This window comes from Phyllostomus hastatus, unplaced genomic scaffold (genome assembly GCF_019186645.2).
Source record: "Phyllostomus hastatus isolate PE091 unplaced genomic scaffold, TTU_PhHast_1.1 phas_contig_1, whole genome shotgun sequence".
NCBI lineage: Eukaryota > Metazoa > Chordata > Mammalia > Chiroptera > Phyllostomidae > Phyllostomus > Phyllostomus hastatus.
In genome coordinates, this window is record NW_025333498.1 from 5,275,377 (window position 1) to 5,299,718 (window position 24,342).

General features: G+C 37.8%; 1 protein-coding gene across 1 annotated transcript; it reads left to right on the forward strand.

The window, feature by feature from the left end:
• Positions 1-2,800: 2,800 nt before the first annotated feature.
• On the forward strand, positions 2,801-24,342 carry SLC40A1 (solute carrier family 40 member 1). Its single transcript, XM_045858437.1, has 8 exons — positions 2,801-3,166; positions 3,635-3,702; positions 9,049-9,208; positions 11,446-11,561; positions 12,787-12,913; positions 19,324-19,569; positions 20,344-21,000; positions 22,721-24,342. The coding sequence occupies exons 1-8, from the start codon at positions 3,124-3,126 to the stop codon at positions 23,032-23,034; spliced, it is 1,731 nt and encodes a 576-aa protein (XP_045714393.1). The 5' UTR covers positions 2,801-3,123; the 3' UTR covers positions 23,035-24,342.

Consider the following 24,342-nt stretch of genomic DNA (forward strand, 5'->3'; position numbering starts at 1 on the left):
TGTATGTATTTTCTGACTATACATGGAGAAAACCAAACAGTTAATTCAGTTTCAGTTTCATGGTTTTTTAGTTTCATTGAGTCTGATGGGCAAGATATCTCTTTTCCTATTTCCAGATTCTTTCTTTTGATTAAAATCTCCTAAGACCATATTTGGCTTACATTTATCCCAATGAACACTATTACCAAAAATGGCAAACTTTCCGTAGAGGAATATATTTTAAAATTGAGGTAAACTTTACCATTAAATTCACCATCTGAACTACTTCAAAGTATGCATTTCAGTGACTTTGAATACATTTATAATGTTGTGCAACTATTGACACTATCTAGTTCTGGAACATATTCATTACCCCAAAGAAACCCTGTACCATCAGGCAGTTATTACCCATTCCCTACTCCAGTCGCTGACAACTACTACTATGCTTTCTGTCTCTATGGGTTTGCCATGGGAATATATTTCTGTAAAAATTTTCTACACTCTGCATTTAATTTCCCAACTAGAAACTGTAGACTACTGAGGGTACCTGTGTGTGTGCGTGTATGTGTGTGTGTGTGTGTGTGTGTGTGTGTGTGCATGTATGTGTGGGGGGGAGAGAGAGAACAAAAATCAGAGTCAGCATTTATGAGACATTGCACGGTCAAATCTATTTGAAATTTTCAAACAAAATGGAAAGTGGAAAGAAATACTTATTTTTCAGTTAGTGTCTGTAATATAAATTAGGTGTCATAGCTAATAGAAATGTCAAATCATTCTTGAAATGTGCCGTAACATTGAGAAAGGCTTTTGAATGACAATGGCTTTATAGTACCTAAGTCAAGTCAGAATGTTTCACACGCAACAGAAACTCTGTCCTGGATCAGAGCCCTTCCTGTAATAGTTGATGATGGCCCCATAACTTTTATTTAGAACAGTGTAGTGGTGACCATTCTTTACTCTGCATTTGTCCTGGTGAGCACCTCAGCTCAAGCAGAGGAAACTTGAGGTGCCTGACCAGTAAGTGAAAAAGCAACTTAAAAATAAAATAAGAAAACCCTTTTTATTTGCCAAGCACATGTACTTATCAATTTTAAATTAGAATATATATTTTATTCTGGCTGGAATTTTAAAAGTTAGTTAATCTAGTCACAAACTTAATAACTTTGAAAATGAACTGGAAAATTGTTTTTAGGGTATGTTTTTTTGGTAAATGGATTTGAAACTTGATGGCTTTCTTAGTTTTGATTACATTAACAGAAAAGTTGTGTTTTCTGACTTCTGGAAAAAAATACATGAGTTTTGAAAGGAATCTTAATTTTCAACCCGTCAAATGATCTCTAGAAGAAGGAATAGCCAGGAGGGTCTTGTGATTTAAGCAGTGCTTCGTCATCAAGAATGTCAAGGCCAAAAGATTACTGTCATTTTGCATGTATTTTGAGGATTTTAATTACATTTTCATTTTCAATTCCTTTCTTATTTCATGAGCCCCTACTAATATATCTTGACTGTTCCCATTAATAAAGATTTAGAATTCCCCTTCCAAAGCTCAGATACCTCACTGCTTTTGATGTTATGGATTTTGCTTGTTTTCTTTCCAAAGTATCTTTTCTACATGCTTCAGTGTGGTCTCCTATCTGTTCTTTTCACCATTCTTTTAGTTTTGGCTTCTGGGAACACCTTGGTGACAGTGGAAAACAATCTTCACATTTTGAGGAATACATTCACTTAGCTACTATTCCCACAAACACTTCTTGGGCAGTGTTGTTCAGAAGTAATTTTCTTTTTTTTACAACCAACTGAGCCTTCTTTAAGGTGCCTAGAAGTTGGCAACAGCACAACACTCCTCTCAGGAGCAGAAAAATTAATGCACAGTACTTGGAGGCCCTTGTTGCTGAGTGACGCATATGTGGCAAATGTGCAAACATCACTATCCTTTGTGCTCTGCTTGAGGATCGAAATTCATTCCCAGTAAGAGACCCCCACACGTGGAGGGGTTTAATACATCAGTTTCCTCCTTCTGCAGGTCCCTCAAAGGAGCCTGTCTTGGTTTTCTTCTCAAGGACATGTGGATACCATGACCCCATTCTCCCAACTTGAGAAGACAAACCAAAGTCCTCTAGGAGTGAAGAGAAAGGACTTGAAAGTGATGTAGAAAGGTGGGGAAAGAGGGTTTGAAAAGGAAAAGAAAAAGCAGTTAAGAGCAGTAGCTAAACTGTAAAACCCCTATCTCTGTCCTCCAGACCACATCCCAACTGAATCCAGCTGCACCCCGCCCGTCGACCTGTGGGCTCCTGATTGAGAGTTCTGATACTGAGCATATATGCAAGCGTGTCTCCCTTCACTACTGGGTGTCCACCCGGCCTGTGCTCACTGGCTGGAATCTGCTTCTAGTTTCAATGTGTAGGATCTACTCCTGGAGTTTTGGCGAGTTTGAGAAAGGTAAGCTGATAGGACTTGGCAATAGGGGCTGGTATGCCCCAGGCGTTTGGGACAAGGCCGGGGTGGTGGGGGATGGAGGGTGAAAAAGCCCCTGGAAGGTTTAAGTCTCGTGTTCTTTAGAATCATTCACCTGCCCTTTCGGGAGGCCGCGCTGAATGGCTTTATCTGGACAGGGACAGACCCAGGGGCCCGACTGTAGCCAGTGGGGCGCTGGAATCGCCGGCGGGCAATAACTCCGGAGAAGGGCGGGGAGGCGGCACCGCACTGGGGTCGGCCGGCGCCGGGCCTCGCGCCGCAGGGACGCCCGGGAGGCCCTGAAGGGGAGGGGCACCCGGCCCGCTGTGGGAGGGAGCTCCGCCCCGGGCCAGTATAAGTGCTGGGCCGGGCTCTCGGCGGCGCCGGCGGTGGCGCACACAGGCAACCGACTGGTCTCCCAGGGCCTGTTGAGAGTCTCTCACCTGCTACCATAAGGCTTTGCCTTTCCAACTTCAGCTACAGTGTTAGCTAAGTTTGGAAAGAAGACCAAAAGGATATCCCCGGGCCGTTTTTCTTTTGTTAATTTGCCGCAGTTGTCGTTGGGGTCTTTTTGCACAAGTCTGTTGTGTTTTTAGTGGTGCTCTTTTCAGTTCCTTGCACTCCTGCTAACAAGCACCTCATCCAGAGCAGCAGTAGCAGCGGAAGAGCCAGCGGGGAGCACCAGGTGTCATGAACAAGGCGAGAGAGCAAAACCGCCAGGGAGGATGCTGCGGTGAGTTGACCGAACGCAGGTGGTGGCAACACAGGCTGGGCTGGGCGCTGGAGTCCAGCGTCTTCAGGCAGGTTTTGGAGGAATGGAACTGAGCTGTGAGTGCTATGTAGTTTGTTTGACTCATATGTTGGTGAAGGTTGAGGAAGAAATGAATTTCAAGGTGTGGGAAGGATGGCTTGCACGCAGGCAAGGACGGAGCGACTGAGCAGTTTGGATTGCCTTGTTTTTAAAAAAAAATGGATTTAAAGAATGTTGACATCCAGTTTTCTTCGCTGTATTTGCAGTTGGGCAGTTATTGGTCATGCTAAATTGAAGTGAATGTTGACTGCATAAAATGTACCTGGTTTGCCCCACAAAATAGTTTTTAGTAATCATGTTTAACAGTCCTATTAAATGTATACACTTTCCAACCTCCTCTAACTCCAGTGACAAAACTATGCTTTTGATCTTCTGCCCGTGTTTTTTCAGGATCCTTAACAAACTACCTGACCTCGGCGAAATTCCTTCTCTACGTTGGACATTCTTTATCTACTTGGGTAAGTGGGTGTATACCGTAATTCTTTCAACATTCTTTCACAATTTCTTGTTTCCTTTTACTTGGGCCAGTTGCTTTAGCCATCTTCCAGTTTTGTCATGCAGCTAAAGAAGTTAATTATCCAAACCCCTGCTTTAATGAAAAAGTTTTTTTTTCAATAAGAGTATTGCCCCATAGGTGTGTTATTTAATTATCAGGTTGTAACACTTTATATAGATTGACAAATATCCAAAGATGGCGTTAACTAGGACAGTAATATTTGCATTGTTTGTACATTTCATTTTGCATTACTAGGCTTAGTAGATGGTAATATCGGCTAAGAGTGGATGGGCATCTCATATACCTTCTATTCTTTCACATTCTAAGATATTTCTATTTTCTTCTTTTGTTAAATTTGTAAGTTTCAGCATACTGCACTATGAAAATACAGAATAGTAGAGTGACTGACTTAAACCAAAAATAGATTTCTAAGATTAATTTAAATAAAATTGATCCCCAAACAAATATCTGTGTGATGAAAATTCTGATCTTTAGAAATGTTACATTATAGGTGGGTATGTGTGGGGCTTCTCAGGCTATCTTGAAACCATCATCCAATGAGACTTACCAACTGATTCATAATTTTTCTTCTGACTTCCTATGTGGTCTTGGAAGAGTCCCAATGTTTCTGTGGGCCTGGTTTCTTTCATCAGCTCCCCCTGCCCCCTGTAAAAAATAAAAATAAAAAATAAAGAAGAATCCCCAAAAGATATTGGGTGTGTATTTAATTAATGGTGATTAGACTCTTCACAATTAAACAATTATTCGTATTGTTTAAAAGCAGTAAATTTGAGTATATTCTATTCTTGCCTCATATATGATATTTAAATAAAAATAACCATAAGTAAGGAGAAAGAATTTTGAGAGTAAATTTTGTGAATGTTGCTTTCTTTTTAAATTGGAAACTTATATTGGATCATCCTTAAGACATGAGTGTGAACTATTGTATGAGGAAATCTCTACCCATGCCCTTGGGAAATTATTAAGCTAGGTTATCAGCTCCTTAAGAAACAGCAATTCAAAGATGGCCTTTTTAGGGGGACGGGGCTCCTTCCCATCTCCCCTGAGGCTTAGACAAAGATGACTGCAACCATATGTAGGCAAAGTGGAATTGGTGTGAATTTCTTTCATGACCATATCTGATGATTCTAAGTAGAAATCTAGTGAAACTACCCTCAATTAATCTAAATCAGTAGTTTTTCCATTTTAATTCAGTAAGTATTAAGTATTGAAAGAAACCAATAACAAGTGATGAAGACAGAGTCTGAAATTCTTATCCTGTGGTCTATACCTAAATATTAAGGGGATGATGTCTCACTTCCAAATACTGATAAGTTAAGGGTTTATGTGACCTTTTGTTAATAGGTTGAGAGATCAGGTTTGCTAAAACAATGGAACTGTGGTTGTTCCAGGAGGATTTTGTTTGTCATGTTAATTAAAAGTCCCACAGCAAAGTGACATAGGCTTACCTTACCACAATCTTACAAGTAAGTTGAGCAAAGGGAGTTCTTGTGGGAAAGTTGTATTTAAAAACAAACCAACAATCATATAAGGTTCAGAGGACTTTTACTTCTTTTCAGTTCAAAGGAGTGCAAAAGGGAGTGCTTTCTAACTCTAAATAATTCTACCTCTTGAGTTTTGCATCCTGTTTGACATTCTGTCTGATTTTATTAGAAGAAAATGTGTTTGTTTATGTTTATACATCTATCTATCTATTCCCCAGCAACTCTGCCAAACCATGGTTTTCCTATATGGTGAATATAGAGGTATTAGAGTAGGAAGTTATATGAAGTTAGATTTGAGTAGGTTGAATGCTTTTTATTTCTGACTTGATTTCTATCTGCCAATGGATTGATACCTTTTACTCTATACCATCAGAATACAAAGTACTGTAATAGTCTGATTCTGTCAAAGAACTTATAATATAGTTTAGTAAGAGCCTTAAAATATATCTAATAACAAAAAGATTACTAATAGTGTAGGGCAGTGAAAAGGGTAACTAGCTGCTTATATCTCATGTCATTATCCTATGAACTGTCTGTTTATATACCAGATGTCTGCACAACACCAGCCCTCCCTTCAGGTCCTTGCTCATTGCAGTCTCTGTCACTGTTTCATGCAAAATGCCACCTTCCAACCCCATTCTCATAACATTTTATACTGCTTGACCTATTCTAGATTTATTTTTGGGTTTTGCTCACTGAGATGCAAGCTGCATGAAAGCATGGACTTTGATTTTTGTGTATTGTTGAATTTCTAATGCCTTCATATTAGCCTCTCAATAACTATTAAGTAGATTGATGACTGTAATTATTCATTCACTCAGTTGGTCTTCAGTTCTTAGTCCCCTGGTGTAGATGGACATGCAAGCAAATCATCAAAGTATGGCGAGACTTATGGGAGGGCAGGACATGGACATAAAGAAGGAATGGGTGGGCTTGCAATTGCACTTGGTCAGTATTTATTTAGTGTTTACCTGATTTTGGGCTTTGTGAGCATACAATCTGTTGCTTCTTAAAACCAAAGTCTTTTGGAAATTGGAGTAACTAGAGCAATTTTATTCCCCTCCATCAAGGAATTGGCATGTCATACAGGGATACGCAAGGGAGAAAATTTTCATTTAATAGCACTTGTTTTGATGCTCTAGAGCAGGGGTGTCCAACCTGCGGCCTGCGGGCCACATGCAGCCCAAGGTGGCTGTGAATGTGCCCCAACACAAACTCGTAAATTTACTTAAAACATTTTGAGATCGTTTTTTGTGATTACATGTCACAATGTATTTAATGTGTGGCCTAAGTCAACTTTTCTCCCAGTGTGGCTCACAAACGCCAAAAGGTTGGACACCCCTGCCAGAGGAATGTAAAACTAATTCCTGTGGGAAAAAGATAGGAGTAAAAAAAACAAAAAAAGAAAGAAGTAATAGTAGTGAATATTTCATACTTTTTAGGTTAAGAAAGAGGAAATTCACTCATAGCAGAACCTATCATTTGGGGTCGGGAATTTATGTGTTTTAGTTTTTTCCTTGGGAGCTATTCAGAGGAATGGAGATTAGAATCAAGTACAGTGGTACCTTGGTACTCATTGTGAATTTGTTCCAGAACTCGTAATGAGTGTCAAAACTGGTGAGTACCAAACAATGAAGCATTTTCTCTTGTGGGGTGGCACCAGACTCACATAAGTTCTAGAAAGTGCGAAAAGTCCTGAGCAAGTGCTGAGCTTGAACCATTTTTTTCTCATCAAAATGGACAAGTACAGGGTTTGATGAGAGTTTTGAAGCCAACAAATACCAAGGTATGACTGTGCCTCCTCCCTTCTCTTCCCGTTTTATTCTAATCAAATCTGAACTCGCTCCTCATAAGAAAGATTAAGAAAACAGTTTAATTTGCTATTCTTATTGACATCTTTATCTTAATATATAAACTTGTTTTTTAAGTTGTTTTCAAACAAATTGGGGTATATCATACATTTTTACTTACTTAGTACAATTGTATTTGAAAGTCAAACAATTCCTGCTGAGGTGGAAAAAAAATTTTATTATCAAAGCAAACTTTAAAAAATAGCTCTCTCAGACATATTAATGATGGTACAGATTAATTCTCAAACTTCTTCAACATTTTCAAAACAAATCCAATGTATTAGAACAGTATAGTTGATGGATCAGTCTATGTTTTTGCCACCTATTCTATATTTACTCATTCACAACTGGGATCCACTGCGTATCCACTCTTCAGTTGATTCCACAGCTACTTGTTCCACATCTACTCCAGGCCATGCACTGTGCTAAGGGTTGACAGTGCAGGAGGTTCTAGAGCTCACATTCCAGACCATCAAAGTGAGACTCAGTTTTTCAAACATGGTGCTTCCAGTGTTCGTTTGTTTTCATGTTTACCTGACTATACCCACCCGACCCTGTATGGCCCTAGTCTTATGTTAATTTTGAATTGTGGCTCTAAATTATGTTCATAATCTACTCCAGGGTTTCTTTACCTGACACTATTGACATCTCCAGCTGAGTAATTCTTTGTTGGGGGCATTGTCCTGTGCATTATAGATGCCAGTAGTACCCCCTCCCCTCAGTTTGACAACCCAAAACAGCTCCATACACTGCCAGGTGATCCTGGAAGGTAAAATCACAGCCCACCCTGCCCCCCTTGAAAAATACTGGTACACATGAAATTTATTATAAACCATTACTAGTGTGCATGTGCATCAATTTAAGTTTTAAATGCATAAGGTTGTAGGCTTGGCTTTATAAATATTCAAACTCATTTGACATACCAGGATAATACTTTGTTCCTGACATTAGATTTATCAGAAAGATGTTAATAGACTTTGGAAGGAACTAGGATGTAAGTACTTCCATGTAGGGTCAAATCCATAAGGAGTCTAGCCTGGAAAATTAGTTTCCTGTAGTGATTTCCAGGGATAGAACGTTGTTGTCCTGTTTTATGTTAACCTGTTAGTCAGGAAAGGAACCAAAAATCTCATAATAAGGTCTGTTATAGATTTCTGACACAGTAACTTACCTGACTCATTTAAAAGTTTGTCATTCCACATTTTGCTGTAGTGAATTCCTAAATTCCCTTTATACTATGGAATGAAGACATAAGTAGTTTCCCACCCCCTTTCAAAACCCGTCTATATTAAAATATAAAAATGACTGCTTGTTTATGTATTTATTTCTGATACCTTCATTTATGCAGTGCCAGAATCAGCCCATATTAATTTTATCTTTCTGATTGCCCAGCTGTTTTATGACTTTGAAATTTGTTTGCACAGTAGAGTTTAGATTTTACAATATTAGAGGTAAAAGAAGCTTTAGAGATGGTATAGTCCATTTGTATTTTACAAATTAGGAAACTGGCTTTTTATTTTTATTTTTTTACATTCAAGACATGCTGATGTTTATGAACTATACTGTAGTTTCATTCTGATTCAGTAGCAAAGTGCTTTGGGATAGATAAATTCCATGCTCAGATAGTAACCTCACATACAAGAGAATAGTTTTGTCTTAAAACACTTTCTTGGGTCTGGAAACTGCTTGTTTTCTAGAATGAAAAGGACTATGCATATTTCATTAATATCTTGCTTTTTCAGATTTATTTAGCCCTTGGGCAAGAATATTTTCTATTGTGCCAGGATGAACAGTTTTGACGCCTGACCAGTATTCAATCCCCAGAGGAATTGACCTTGAAAATCTTATGATGTAGCCAGAAAGTACTCTTTTGATAAGGAAGCAACTTCCTGAGTACAATTGACTGGAAACTAAAACTATTTCAGCAAAACATTTTCTCTTCTCTTATTCTAGGGAGATCGGATGTGGCACTTTGCCGTCTCTGTGTTCCTGGTAGAGCTCTATGGGAACAGCCTCCTCTTGACTGCAGTCTACGGGCTGGTGGTGGCGGGGTCTGTTCTGGTCCTGGGAGCCATCATTGGTGACTGGGTGGATAAGAACGCCAGACTTAAAGGTGAGTGTTGTTATAGCTCTGCCTTTGTATTCATGGGACCAGTGCCTGTGCTCAAGAGAAAATGCTGGGGCTAACCCATTGCAGGCCTGCATGCCACCCTTGAGAGATGGGTAGGTGGGTGGCAGCACCTCTGCATGGAGGTTTCTGAGGCCCTTGCACAAGGTTAGGATGACAGGATATTGAGCTAAAAGATTTTCTTTTTTTGGTATCTTGGCTATTAACAAATTTCTGATGGTAATGATTAACACCATAGCACTTTTCTGAGAACCACGTTAAACATTGAAAGCTTACTTTACTCTGGTATTCTTTCTAACTGGGACTTACACTGGAGTCTTTTTAGTGTGAGTTTCCTGAGGCAGCTTTAACACATGCCCTCTGGTGATGGTGTTTCACAGAGAGGTGTGTGGAGGGGAATTGAAAACTATAGCTTCAAGAGAGAATATCTGAGTCTGGAAGTCTGGACCACAGAAAGCTGAATTATAAATTTTTAAGGGAAAAGAAGAAATAATAGTATAATAACATTTTAAGTCTAGAGCATTAATACTGAAATCTTCCATTTTATACAGGAAAGAGAGAAAGTGATGGAGCAATTCAATTATTAAGACTAATAGGGCAAATGTTTCCTGAATTGCTCAGTAGATAGTGCCAAGGCCTGGCTGTGTTGGTCTTAGATGCTGGGGAAAGATTGAGATCTCTTTAATTTCTTTCAATGTAAGATGACCACTCCTGCATAGAGAGCCCTTGGATTATCAAATTCTAGGACTCGATGCTGTTAGTAAAGTGGTCAAGATGGACATTTTCCTGCTTTGAGAATTAATAGACCAAAATACATATAGAAAAAAGTTTTGTATCCTAAAAAATTCCTAGTTATCTACATCATTATGCACAGGAACATGGGAATATTATACATAGAGATCTTTAACCTTATGATTATTGAGCACTGAAATTGCAGGTTAGAAAGAATGCTGAGTTGGAGGAAAGTGTGGTGGGCTGGCAGTCTCCCACAGGGGTCTCATGTAACCTACTCATTCGTCACCTTCCATGAAAATCCTCTCGGAGGTCTCCAGGCTGAGTTACCCATTTCTTCCTCTGTGCTTCCAACAGGCTTAGTTAATACCTCTGCTAGTCTACTTATATTCTGGTCATTACCTATTCTCATGTTTATCCTTCCTCTGGTCTGTGGGGTCCTGAAAGCTAAGAAGTAAAGCTCATTCAGTTATTTAATCCTTGTGCAATGAGTGAATGCATCAATGAGTGAGTTATACATTGGGATTTTATTTCAAACTAATTTCAAAAAGCAGTTTGTTTTTTTCCTGAGGCTTTGATATGACCTTCCAAGCCAGAGTGAGCTTCACTGTCCTTAAAGACAAGAGCTATAATTATACCTCACATACACAACTCTTTATGTTTTCCAAAGTGCTTTAATAAGTATTTTATTTGAGCATCATAATGACTCTGTCAAGTAAGGAAGGCAGGTGTGTCCTGGCATCCTCACCTTGTAGACGCAGGCATAAGAGACATTAGGTATCCTGTTCTAGATCTTCTCCCTTAGTCAAGGGCAGAACAAAGACTACAAGGTGTCTTTACCTGTATATTTCCCTGTCCTTACTCTAGCACTTTATCTATATGGGTGTTTCACTCTAAGAAAGTAGGAATTATCTGTGAGGAAAAGTATAGATTAGAATGTCAGCAATGACAAACAGCATTTGTATGCCAAAAGAAACACACTGCTGCTGTATTCCTGAGAAATTTTTACATGTCTTTTCTTTTTATCCATACTATCTTATCAGATGTAGCCTGCTGTGTAGGAGGTTATGGAGTCCATGACCTCTTCCTTAACCTCCTTTACCACTTCCCACATGTTCTTATTTTAGCTTAAGTAGCAAAAAGCTGAGAGGTGGATCTTGTCTATGTAGCACAGTTTGTTTATAATAGCAAAGTTTCATGAGGATAAAGTAAATAAAAATGTGGTCATAATGAATGGCTTCTACTAACGAAGAAAAGTGATGGGTACTTCTTCATTTTGTCTACAAGTTTTAGCAGTGGTGTATGTATGATCTGGTGGGTTGCCCTGGGAATATTTGAGGCCAGATTTACTTCAGGAATGTTTTATTTTTTTTTCTGGAGTAACTTGCATATGCATTAAAGTAATAGGACAGTGATGTATGGATAAAACAGCCCCACCGAGACACTTTGGTGTAGTGCGTAGTGAGCACTTTGTCTCTCCCTCTGCACAGTGGCCCAGACTTCGCTGGTGATACAGAATGTGTCGGTCATCCTGTGTGGAATTATCCTGATGATGGTTTTCTTGTATAAAGACGAGCTTCTGACTATGTACCATGGATGGGTTCTGGTAAGCTCTCAATGTGACTCTCGATGGCATAAAGTTGAACTTCTGGTAGTGGTAAAAGATGAAAACCCTTTGAGGCTAGGGAGTATCTTTTTTTCTTCAAATGGGACCGCTTAATATTGATCTCTGTGTCTATATCCCTTTGTTAATATCCCTGGAATGTTTTTTCCCCATAACAGGTACTTGTTAAGTGTTCTTTGAATTTAAATTTTGTCCTTTTGCATTTTTTTCTGATTTATTTTCAATAGCATTTCTAAGAGTTTATTATATAATTTAGTTGTTAGTTTTCAGCTCATTAGTATTAAACTATAATTTGTTCATACTACATAAGAAATGTTTTAGATACATAAATCAGTCATAATTGTGTTCTTCCAATAAAAATTGGTATTTTGGGGGGGGGGACATGGACTAAATGGTTTCTTACCCTGTGATTTTATGATAGCTTTATGGAAAAGAGAAAGATGGGGATATGGTAGAAAGTAATGGGTTTGATGTCACCATTGAATGTTTTTATGCATATTTGGATTGATATTGTGGAATTTCAAAGTCAGGTATGGCAGTAGAAATCTTCTAGTGTCTTTTCTTCCTTTTGTTGTTGAAAAAAAATAAGACAAAATAATGTTAGCTGAAAGTATCAGAACTCTCACTTAAATACAGGTCGTCTCGCTTTCCCTTCAGTTTTTTTCCAAAGGAGATACCTGTGGGGGAAACATTAAAAGCTACTCCTATTTAACACTTCGTAACAATTGTCACATAAATATGCATAGGACTATTATGATTTTTATATTATATTTAGTACAGATGATATGGATTAGGAAGATATTCTGTTCTTTAACTTGACCAGTAGGGTTTATTGTTTCATACGTACAAAGTAAAATGATTGGTTATAAATGAAACTAAAATCAAAGTTTGATTATTATGCCACCAAAGACCATTTAAAAGTGCATTGCAGCCCTGGCTGGCGTAGCTCAGTGGATTGAGTGTGGGCTGCGAACCAAAGTGCTGCAGGATCGATTCCCAGTCAGGCCACATGCCTGGGTTGCAGGCCATGACCCCCAGCAACCACACATTGATGTTTCTCCCTCTCTCTCTTTCTCCCTCCCTTCCCTCTCTAAAAATAAATAAAATAAAGTCTTTTTTTAAAAAGTGCATTGCATATTGAATTGAAGTGTAGGCTCAGTGTGGTAAACCTGATGTTTTAACTCAACTTTCCCCCATGATTCCTTAGACTTCCTGCTATATCTTGATCATCACTATTGCAAACATTGCAAATTTGGCCAGTACTGCCACAGCAATCACCATCCAAAGGGATTGGATTGTTGTTGTTGCCGGAGAAGACAGAAGCAAATTAGCAGGTGATTTGATTTTCTCTTTCAGCTAAATGGGTTATGTTATGATTCACTTTTAATCAGTAATAAGTGAGACTACAAGCCTTTTATTCTGAGTACTTTTTAAGGACAATAAATTGAAAGCACAGTCTTTTACTTACCACATTATCAGTCTTGGTGCAAAGATTTACCTCAATGCTATGAAGTTAATTTATAAGATAGTGAACTTTCTTTTATTCTATGCAAACCTGACAAATGGAAGAACATATCTGTTGAGCTGTTTAAAAATTCTGTTAACTGTTTCTAAATGTTTACTTAATACTTAAAACATTGAAATTTTCACATAGGATTTTATTGGTTATACTGTGGATATTGTTAACAGTACTTATAAAGCATACTATGGATATTATTTTTCTTTAAGTTAATTCCTTTTACTTTAAAGGTATAATATGTAACTTTTTATTACATTATTTATGATGTAATATAATTGCTGTTATAAATACTAAAGAAATAGAGGACAGAATACAGTTTTTAAGACGCTTACAATCTTAGTTGTTCATTGGAAAACATACACAAGAGGCCAAAGAGACTGAAGAATACTTTCAAAGCATCATGTCCTATTACATCAGTATCACTTGAGCTCAGAATAACCTGTCTCATTCAATATTCCCTACTTGCCCATCATTCAGTCCAGAGACATCAATTGGATTGATGATTACACAAGACCGAGAAGGAAGGCTACACCTGTCTACTGATCAGATCAGTTGAATCAACTTTGCTGATCATTGAGATAATGGGGATCACGAGCACGTTGCCCAACTATCCTGACAGACAAGAAAAGCATTTCTAATGATTTAACTAGCTTATTCTAGGACGCATAAGGCAAGATTAGGTGCTGAGCTTAGCAAATTACTTTGACTGGACCATGTGGTTTTTTAGAAAAAAAAAAAAGCAGATGGCAAGAGGAGGGACAAAAATCTATGGAAGGTCTAGTCTAGAAGAAAAAGAATTTGCGTGGATCATCACTTTGTGGCAGCAGAGTGACATGCAGGTGGGGTCACCACCAAGATTCTAGGCGATGGTGTGTGCAGAGGATGCATTTAGCATATATGAGTCTGTACTGCATGAAATCTTTCTGGAGCTACAGTGGCAACTCTCATGGATTTTCCTTCCTGTGATCATTTACTAATGGGAATAATCCCATATCTCTTTTTGTCACATTGAACTATGAGATTTTGTCCTTTTTTGTGTTTCTTTTTGTTTGTTTACTCTCTCTTTTTAACATACCAATTTAGGTATGTAGTACATGTGCATGTTTTAGAATTCAAAGGGCATAAAAAGCCCTTTGAGAATTGACCACATATATATCTGTTGGACTATATTTTGGTGAAAAAGTTCCCTTTTAAAATGATTTTCCTTCCCTCATCTGAATTTCTTAACTCAATTTGACTCTGTGAAATCTGAATAATCTGTAAAAAAAAGGTCCCAAATAAAAACTGAGTTACTGAGAATCTTTATTTTTCCCCTAAGTATATAAATAAATAAGTAGAACAAAACAAAACAAATAATATAAAATAATATAAAAGTGGGATATTTCTGACTATGCAGTTATGTCTCAGAATAACAACAAAGACACGACTGGCCATTTTTCAGCTACCTTTCTCTATATTAGGAATTACTGCAGAATGGAGGAATCTAGGCCAACTAGTCTATTTTCTAACTCCTGGAATTTCTGGAGTTTAAGGAAGCAAAACAGCTGCCTGTTGAACTCTTGTCTACTGTGAGTTAGCTTTCAGTAAGTGGTGCTCATTCAGCCAGCAGTCAGTAGCCTGGGGAAGGGAAAACCTGCCTGTTGTCTTTCTCACAGTTTTAACCCCAGTACTTGTGTTTATTGGAAACCATGTTTCAAAACAGGATATAAAAACTTCTTTAGCTCTGAGTCAGCAAGGGTCTAACCATGGATTTTTGTGCCATTTTTGCTTTGAGGCAGAGTTAAAGAACAGCAAAAAAGAAGCAGGATGAAGGAAACACACAAGAGAAAAGGAACAAGTACACACAGAGGGGATTCCACGTACCTCTTAGGTGTCTCTGTACACAGAGGCACCTACTCCAGGCAGGAATGATTTGCACGATTCGGGATGCTTTCTGAGGTTGCCAGCAAAGACTTAGAAACCTGAGCAGGGGGGTGATGCCGGAGCTGGTGTGCATTGTGGGTGCTCTGTGTGAGCAGTGTGTGTATGTGTGAGGGGGTGAAGAGGAAAGGATGTGCATGTGAAGAAGAAGGTGAGCTGGATGCTAATTGCTCCCATTCCCGTATTTTGGAGGAGGTTTTAAAGTTGGAACTTGTATCACTGCAGGTAAAAGACAGGAGAAAATGTCTGTGGGAGGTTACAAAGTCTTAGAATTTCAGGGGCATTGGGCTAACATGTAGCTGTTACCATCTAGTTTAGACAGCTCCAGAAATGGTCACTGTTTTTCACATAAATACCGTTAATTAGTCTGTTAACTAATTTGTCTAGGCACTTGATTCAGTGTTTATTGAAACATTCTCTGGTGCATGACCCTTAGCCTGTCAAACCTGTTTAAACTCATTTCCTTTTCCCAGACGTTTTGCTCCATCTGTTGTTTTATTTCCTTTCCTATTTCCTTTGTTAATCACTCTTCATTAATAGCCTCTGAGGTTTATCTTGTCCACCATTCTAAAGAAACATCTGCTGGTTAGCTTGATCATGTATGGCAGATAAATTTCTTGTTTGAACTCTATTGATTAAAAATTGATTTCATATTTGAAGTGTACAAACCCACTGACTGCTATTTGCTCAGCAAATCTGCTATTTTAAATTATTATTCTGTGAGGTGTAATACACCATTTATAATAGCAAGTAGTTATTTAATGTCATGTTCTGTATCACAGCTGCTGAAAACAATTAAATTGGTTTTAAATGAGCACACATTTGTCTGTTTGCATAGAATTTGTAAAAAATATGTTTGCACATTCAGAGGACTGATTCTTCTCTAGCTGTTACCATTGAAATGATTAGGTCTTTTAAAAATTTATCATTTAATCCATTCTGTTTCAGGAAAATGAAAGCTGTCTTCTGACACTAAATTACACATGAGCATTATTAAAGTCCTAAGAATAATGTAAAAGATAGAAATTGGTGGCATTAAGAAGCTTCGTGAGCACTTGAAAATTAAGATAATAAAGGAGTAACAAATCGTTGTAACTAAATTAATTTTGTTGTTGTTCTGGGGTTTTCAGATTCAGGTGTATATTTTCATTAGTATTTGATTTTTGGATTCAAATTATTGAGTTATTTGAATCAATTCTACATTTTCCTGTTAGCATATGAGTTGGAAATGTATTGGTGGTAGGCAGATGGAAGTTAGTGAACAATGTTCATGAAAAAATGATCATGTACAAGTTCAGTAACTGCCTTTGCCTCTCAATTGAAAGGTGAAGAGTGTCAAAGGTCTTCTGTTATCATGTAAGTATTATGTACTCACAGGACTAATTGGAAGGTAATTTAGGACCAGGAAGAACTAGAGAAAGAATAAAGGCAATTTTCTGTTAATGTACTTTTAGTCACGTATTGCTTTCTCCTTAAGGTGCCCTGCAGGATTGATAGGACTTATCTCATTAATTTTTACTTTATGAGATAGAGAGTAAGACAGTGGGTCATTTTCTTGACTCTGTCTCCTTTATTCATCTTGTCCTCCACTGTGACTCAGCTATATATTTCTATGCTTATACCCTAGATCTTGTCATCACCACTAAATCCTCTCCTTCCATAATCTCAATCCTAAGCATCCATGTCTTGAACTACCACCTCATGTTTTTCCAGCTCATTCCTCCTGGTGCCCCAGCCCCCGAAATCCTCCAACCTGGTTGTTACCTACAAGTCATTAATTCTAATACCTTTTCACTGTTTATGAGTCCTCTTGTCTCCCTTGCTTACCCAGCTTAAATTTCAAGGTCAGTTGTCCTGACCACATGATTGTCAGCTCATTTGGCCTTTTCTCCTTTTGTTGCTTTACTTTTATAAGACCCTGGTTAAACCCACCTCTCCACAGCAGAAAGTGGCTGGAGAAAAACACACAGCTTGCTCGCTGTTCTTACTTAAAATTCATGACTATTGGATTCAAGTTGGCCTTCCATGCTGCCAGAAGATAACATTATTTTCTCTGTTCCTTTCCTTCTCCTTCTTTTCTAAAGGACTGTTTCATACCTTTTCCTTTGTCTGCATACATTCAGTACCTCCTCTCCTGTCCTCACTTTCACTGATGATCTTGCTCTGTATTTTATTGGGAAATGAGAGAAATGAGAAGGGGACTGCCATGTGCTCCAAATACCACATCACTCTTTCTACTTGTACTTGGAGCCGTGTATGTGGCCTGTCCTCTTGTTGATGTTGGTGGATTGTTTGTGCTCCTAAGAACCACTTTTCTGCTTGTGCCATACATTTATATTCTGTACCTCCTCATCTGCTGTATCATTCCCATTATACCCAGCACACATGCTGTAATTTTTCTCTTCTTCAGTATCCCTGTCATTACCCCTCTACTACCCCATGTCTTTGTTCTTGTCAGTGAAACTTAATGAAAAGAAATGTTTGTGCTCACTCTTTGTGGTTCCTTTTCTTGGTCAGGGCCTTGGTCCATAATGCCAGGGGAGCAACATCACATTGTGAATCCAGGCCACACTACTCACTTAAAATATAACATATATGGTGTTCCATGGAGTTGGCATTAGTCTCTTAAATCACCTTCAATCAAGCACTTGTCCTTTCCTTTCCTCTCTACCAGAACTGCTCTTTTCCAAGTCCCCAATACAACCAGTCTAGAGCTTCTTCTTGGTGGTCATTTTCTTAATTTAGTAACAGCACTTTCTAGTTGCTTACTCCCTTATCTTTGAAACACTGTTACCTCTTAACTTTTAGGACACCATGCTCTACTGGTTTTTCTTCTCTTTGGCTGGTTCCTCCTCATCTTCCAGACCTCTGAATATTGGCATGGCCAGGACTTAGTTTTCATTACTTTTCTTTTCTTGATCTACACTTGTTCCCTTGGAGATCTTATCTAGATTCATTACATTAAAAATCAACCAGCTGAGGACTCTCAGATGTGGTGTATACTTCTTCCCTAAAATCCAGATTCAGATATTTAACTGTCTGATGTGGCCTCTTGAATGTCAGTGGACCTATCAGAGTCGAGATCTCCAGAACCAAATGTTTGTTCTTTTGCCTCAATCCTGATTCTTCTGAAGTCTTCTCCCTTTCTCACTAAGTGGCAACTCTATGCTTCCAGTAGCTGCTCAGGAAAAACGATTTAGAGCCATTCCTTGTCCCTTTCTTTCTGTCATACACCATATTTAATCTGTTTGCAAGTCTTCCACATTTTACCTTTAAAGTATAACCAGTTCTATTGTTCTATCCTGGCCCATGCTACCACCATCTCCCATTTGCCCATTTCTATTGTTCTATCCTGGCCCATGCTACCACCATCTCCCATTTGTCCCATTGCCTCTATTTTTGTCTGCTGTCCCTCTCATTCTCATTCTACAGTCTTTTCTCAACACAGCAGCCAAAATAAACCTTCAAAAATATGTCAGACTGTGGCATCTCTCTGAACATAAACTTCCAGTCATTTCCTGAGTCATTCAGTATACAACGTATGTCCCTATCATGTCACAAGGCCTTACCTGACTGGGCCAGTCTGCCCTTCCTCTCTGCCCCAGTCCTACTGGCCTCCTTGCTGTTTCTAACACTCTGGGTGTGCTCCTCTTACCCCAGGACTTTTGTACTTACCTTGCTTTGGGATTCTTTTTTCACTGATATTTACATGACTCACTCTTTTGCTTCCTACCACTTCATGCCTTTGCTGTGACACTCTCTTTTTTCCCCTGAGTCCTTCCCTGACCTTTCCATGTTTAAAACTGAAATGTCCCCTTTTTCCTGAGCACTCTCTGCTTTGTTTTTCACCACAATACTTAATGACTACCTGACAGATGGTGTCTGTATATGCTGGCTAATTTATTGTCTTCCTTTCCCCATGGGAATGTAAACTGCATGAAGCAGGGAAAGGGATACTCTTCATTTTCTTTATAGTGCTAAATGGTGCCCAGCTCATAATAGTCATTTTATAAATATTTGTTGAAAAAAATGAATGTAGATTCACAATTGTATTCAGTTTAAGTCTGATATTAAACCAATTTATAGAATTCTAAGGGAATCATGATTTTTCAGGCAAATTGAATATGACTTGATCCAAACAACAAATAATTTTCTAAGAAAATGGTTATGGTTTGCTCATAGAGTGCCTTTAGAAATTTACATTTAAGGAATTTATGCACTTGGTTTCTAAATTTGTATTGTGTAAGCAGGCAGGCTCTCTGATAGATTTACACACTTATCTACATCTCTCACCTACCTCTGTAGATATGAACGCTACAATCAGAAGGATCGACCAGTTAACCAACATCTTGGCCCCCATGGCTGTTGGCCAGATTATGACATTTGGCTCTGCAGTCATTGGCTGTGGTTTCATTTCTGGGTGGAATTTGGTGTCCATGTGCGTGGAGTACTTTCTGCTCTGGAAGGTTTACCAGAAAACCCCTGCCTTAGCTGTGAAAGCTACTCTTAAAGTAGAGGAAGCTGAGTTGAAACAGCTGAATTTACACAAAGGTAAATTTAACATAATGATCAACTCTTTTATTCTGATGTCCAGACCTTAAATGTTGGTGAACACCAAACAAAGTTGAATTTGCATCAGATTTTATTACCATTGAAAGTCTGCATGAGGCTAAGTATGTCACTTCAGTAGCTGAGTCAAAACCCAAGTTTGGATGGCCTGAAGAAGGACTCTGGGGAAGGGGTTAGAATGAGACCTCTGGCCCTTTTCCTTAATGTGAGCAGTAGACACAGAGGGGTGATTAATTGAGGAAAAACTGGGTAAAGTTGAACCATAGGAATAGGAAGAAAAATGAGAACAACAGAATTCCTAGGAGTCCATGAAGAAGGGAGTTACATGCCATTTGTATTCAATTTGTAAGATAGTGAAAAGAAGAAGTGAGGATGTGAAGGTGGATATTTCCCAAGAAGAGGCAGATGGACTTCTGGACAAATGGAATCTTGACAGGCCCCCAGAAAATAAGATGCTTTATTTTCCCAGAAAATGATTGTATTTTTATCTGGTGACTTTTACTTTGGTGGGAGTATAATTTCAAAGAGAGTATATGAGTAATTGAGATCAATAGTATTTTGTTTATTCGGTGTAATTGCTGCTTGGAGATTGTTCCTTAGCTGTAATTCTTAGATTATTGAAGAAAATACATGTTATATTGTTGTAGCCAAGGGACTCATGGGGGAGGGAAAGAGAAGAAAAGTATTGAGTAAAATAATCGGCTTTTTTCCCCATGCCCTCACTCACCCCTAAATAATGATGTATTTTATTAACAGAAACTGAGCCAAAATCCATGGAGGCAACTCATCTAATGGGTGACAAAGACCCTAACGTCCGTGAGCTTGAACATGAGCAAGAGCCCAGCTGTGCCTCCCAGATGGCTGAGCCCTTCCGCACGTTCCGAGATGGATGGGTTTCCTATTACAATCAGCCGGTGTTTCTGGCGGGCATGGGTCTTGCTTTCCTCTATATGACTGTCCTGGGCTTTGATTGCATCACTACAGGGTACGCCTACACTCAGGGGCTGAGTGGGTCCATCCTCAGTATTTTGATGGGAGCATCAGCCATAACTGGAATAATGGGAACCGTGGCTTTTACTTGGCTACGGCGAAAATGTGGCCTGGTTCGGACTGGTCTGATCTCAGGATTTGCACAGCTTTCCTGTCTGATCTTGTGTGTGATCTCTGTGTTCATGCCTGGAAGCCCTTTAGACTTGTCTGTTTCTCCTTTTAAAGATATCCAGTCTAGGTTCATTCAAGTAGAGCCACTACCCACAAATACACCTACAGAAAGTCCTGAATTCATCTCTACAACTGAAACGCACATGTCAAATGGGTCTGTTTCTGCTGATGTTGCCCCAGAGATGAGTTTTAACTCTGAGTCCATAATCTCTGTCAGTCTGCTGTTTGCAGGCGTCATTGCTGCTAGAATCGGTAAGATACTTCCTTTTGTATATTAATGAACTAAAGTGTTTTTTTGCAATATGGGTTCAGAGAATTCAACAATATTCTCCAAATGTTAATTTAAGCAAAATTCATTATGTATGCATCCTTATGTATAATCCAGACTTTTACTATGAAATTTTTATTTTATAGTTTAAAAACTTATATTTGTTTATATGTATATATGTACATATACTTTTATAAAACATTAGAGCTTAAAAATTTGTTCTAAATGGATATCTTAAGTATTTATCTTTTTAATGTTATTTAATTAATTTCTAAAAAGATATTAGCTATTACAATTATATTGTCATTTAATAATTCAGAGTCTTTTTATTGCTGTAACTTTACCAATAGGACTATAATTTAGAGAATATTTCTATGATACAAGGCAAAAAAGATAGGTTTCTTTTTGTTTAATTTTTTTTAAGACATGTAGTTAGGAAAAAAATCTCTTTAAGGCCCTCTCTAGCTGATGTGTGTTATATACTTGGTCAAATGGATTTTATAGCTGTGGAAGGAAACATAGTGTAGACTTCTTACAAAGCAACATTTAAGTAATCATTAACAGAGTGCTGATGAATTATCTCCTCCCAAATTCACTCTTGAAATTAAATCATATTTTATCTTGTGATACAAAGCACTTTATTAATTTATCAAAGACATTAATATTCAAGTAAGACAGCTTTATTGTAGCAGCTTTAGAACCCAAGCAGTAAATGTAATAATGGTTTGAAGTTTCTTTACACTTTAACCATAACAATATATAGGTCTGTTTATTTTAAACTTGAAAAATAGTACAATTATGGGCTGCTTAATGAGGGGGTTACACTCTGAGAAATGTGTCGTTAGGTGATTTGATTGTGTGATTATGATAGAGTGCACTTACACAACCCCACATGGCACAGACTATTGTTCCCAGGCTATGATTCTGTGCAGCATGTTACTGCGCAAAACAACACAAGATTAAATCAAGCACAAAAGAAAATAATTCAATCAAGAGATGCAGTAGCAGGGGATATATGAGGCTGTGGCCAGCATAGAATGACACACTGTTTCACAGAAAACTTTTTTTTATAAGTAGAAAGAATATACTCTAAAATAAGGACAAAAAGTATAGTATAGGTCATGCATAAACCAGTAATATAGTTATTCATTATCATTATCAGGTATAATATGCACTGAACATAATTGCATGTGCTATACTTTATACATCTGTCAATGCAGTAGGTTTGTTCACACCGGCATCACCGCAAACACATAATACATTGCGCTGCCATGTTACCATGGCTATGATGTCACTAGGCAAGAGGAATTTTTCAGCTCTATTATAATCTTATGGGACCATCATTGTATATGCTGTCATTGACCATAACGTCATTATTCAGCATGATTATGTCTCTGATTTCAGAGTTTTATTTTCATAACATGAATAATCACAGAAAAACAGAATTAAGAAGTTTGTTGATCAGATTTATTTTTGTCTGATGGCTGTAAAAATCATTTCTTAGAGCCACTAATAACTCAGTATTTATTAATGAAAAATAAGTCTCTGAGGAAAAGTTGTAAGAAATATATATATGGTGACTTTAAAGTAATAGGGGTAAAATGTGTATTTTTCACATGTCAACAGATATTTAACCTATAAATCTGAAATATATGGCTATAAATTTTAGAGAGTAAATATCTAAAAAAATATGTTTTATTATAGGTCTTTGGTCCTTTGATTTAACTGTGACACAGTTGCTGCAAGAAAATGTAATCGAATCTGAACGAGGCATTATAAATGGTGTACAGAACTCCATGAACTATCTTCTTGATCTTCTGCATTTCATCATGGTCATCCTGGCTCCGAATCCTGAAGCTTTCGGCTTGCTTGTGTTGATTTCAGTCTCCTTTGTGGCAATGGGCCACATCATGTATTTCCGATTTGCTCAGAAAACTCTGGGCAGCAAGCTTTTTGTCTGTGGTTCTGATGAAAGAGAAGTTACAAATGAAAATCAAGCTAGTACATCTGTTGTGTAAGGCAGTTTAACTCTTTTTATCCCTGTTACTAGATCATATAGAGCACGTGTGCTTATTTTGTAGTTCAGAATTCCAGTAAATGGCTAGGTGTCTCTCTCTGGTTTTACCACGACTGTATCTTGAGGGCTAAAAGCTATTTAGGAAGCTTATGTCAGCTGAATGAACTAGTTAATTTCCCTTATATTTAAGGATAAAAAATAGGAAAAGACAAAAGTTTAAAAAGTTTAAACTAAAATGGCAACACTATTTTTCCCTATTTTTCATGAGTAGATAAAATTTTATGTAAAAGAGTGGTCAGGCACGTGAATTAAGTTATTCTCTGGCAGATATTTATCATCTGCACTAGAATTCAGATATGTCAGTTTTCCCCAAAACTCACTCTTGTTCAAGTCTAGCTAATTTACTTTTCTTTGATATTTTATTCTGTTATGTTATAAAAACAACTTCTGCCCCAAGCATGAAGATTAAGGTTTGATAACCCGGGTTATCCTTCCTTATTGATCCTATCAATCTTAAGGAATTTACATATATGTGGGAAAACAAAATATTTCTCTAGAATTCTCTAACAGGGTTGGGATTTAACTTTAGAGAGCACCTTGATGTTTTTATTATCAGGTAAGGCAAAATATTGTATTAGTATATGCAGCACTTTGTAAAATGGCTATCAGGCAAGCTGCAGGTAGAAGCAAAGCTGTAAGGTAGGTTTATAACACAGTGAACGCATAATAACTTCAAATATGCCAATAGTTTGGCCATAGAAACTAGAAGCTAAAAGTTGCACAGAAGGGCAAAGATCTGAATGTAACTCCCGCCGCTCTCATTAATGATCTCTATCCTGGAATACGAGGGAGTCAGCTTTCCACTTGGCAGGTTAAATGTAGAAAGAGCCCACACTTGGAAAGGTTTTGTTTTGCCAATCACTTGGTTTATTAGGAACACTCTGGGGTAGAGCATTTTTACTTTTACTGTTTTGTAACCAGGAGTTATTTTTACCTAGTTGTGGAGCAAGACTGTTCATAAATGTTTTCCTTTTCAATGTCTCTGAAAAGAATATAGGGGAAAAAAAAGACTTTTGTATATATTTTTATAAACTGTTTTACAAGTCCTTTTGCAACATGCCAGTACCAACATGATACTTTGCCTTAACTGTTTATGCACTTTCATGGAGACGGCAATATGTTGCTCTGAGCACTTTCTTAATCCTTTGATGTTTAATCTTTTTCTTCTTCTATGGTATGACATGATGATTTGCTACATTGTAAAATCTTTGTGAAATATTTCTATATAAATATATTTTTAAAATCTTCA

What these genes read in the sequence shown, in the direction of transcription:
- SLC40A1 (XM_045858437.1), top strand. Translation starts at nt 3,124, where the DNA reads ATGAACAAGGCGAGAGAGCAAAACCGCCAGGGAGGATGCTGCG. An exon ending in CCGCCAGGGAGGATGCTGCG is followed by an intron (nt 3,167 to 3,634) that starts GTGAGTTGACCG and finishes GTGTTTTTTCAG; the next exon opens with GATCCTTAACAAACTACCTG. An exon ending in TAAGAACGCCAGACTTAAAG is followed by an intron (nt 9,209 to 11,445) that starts GTGAGTGTTGTT and finishes CCCTCTGCACAG; the next exon opens with TGGCCCAGACTTCGCTGGTG.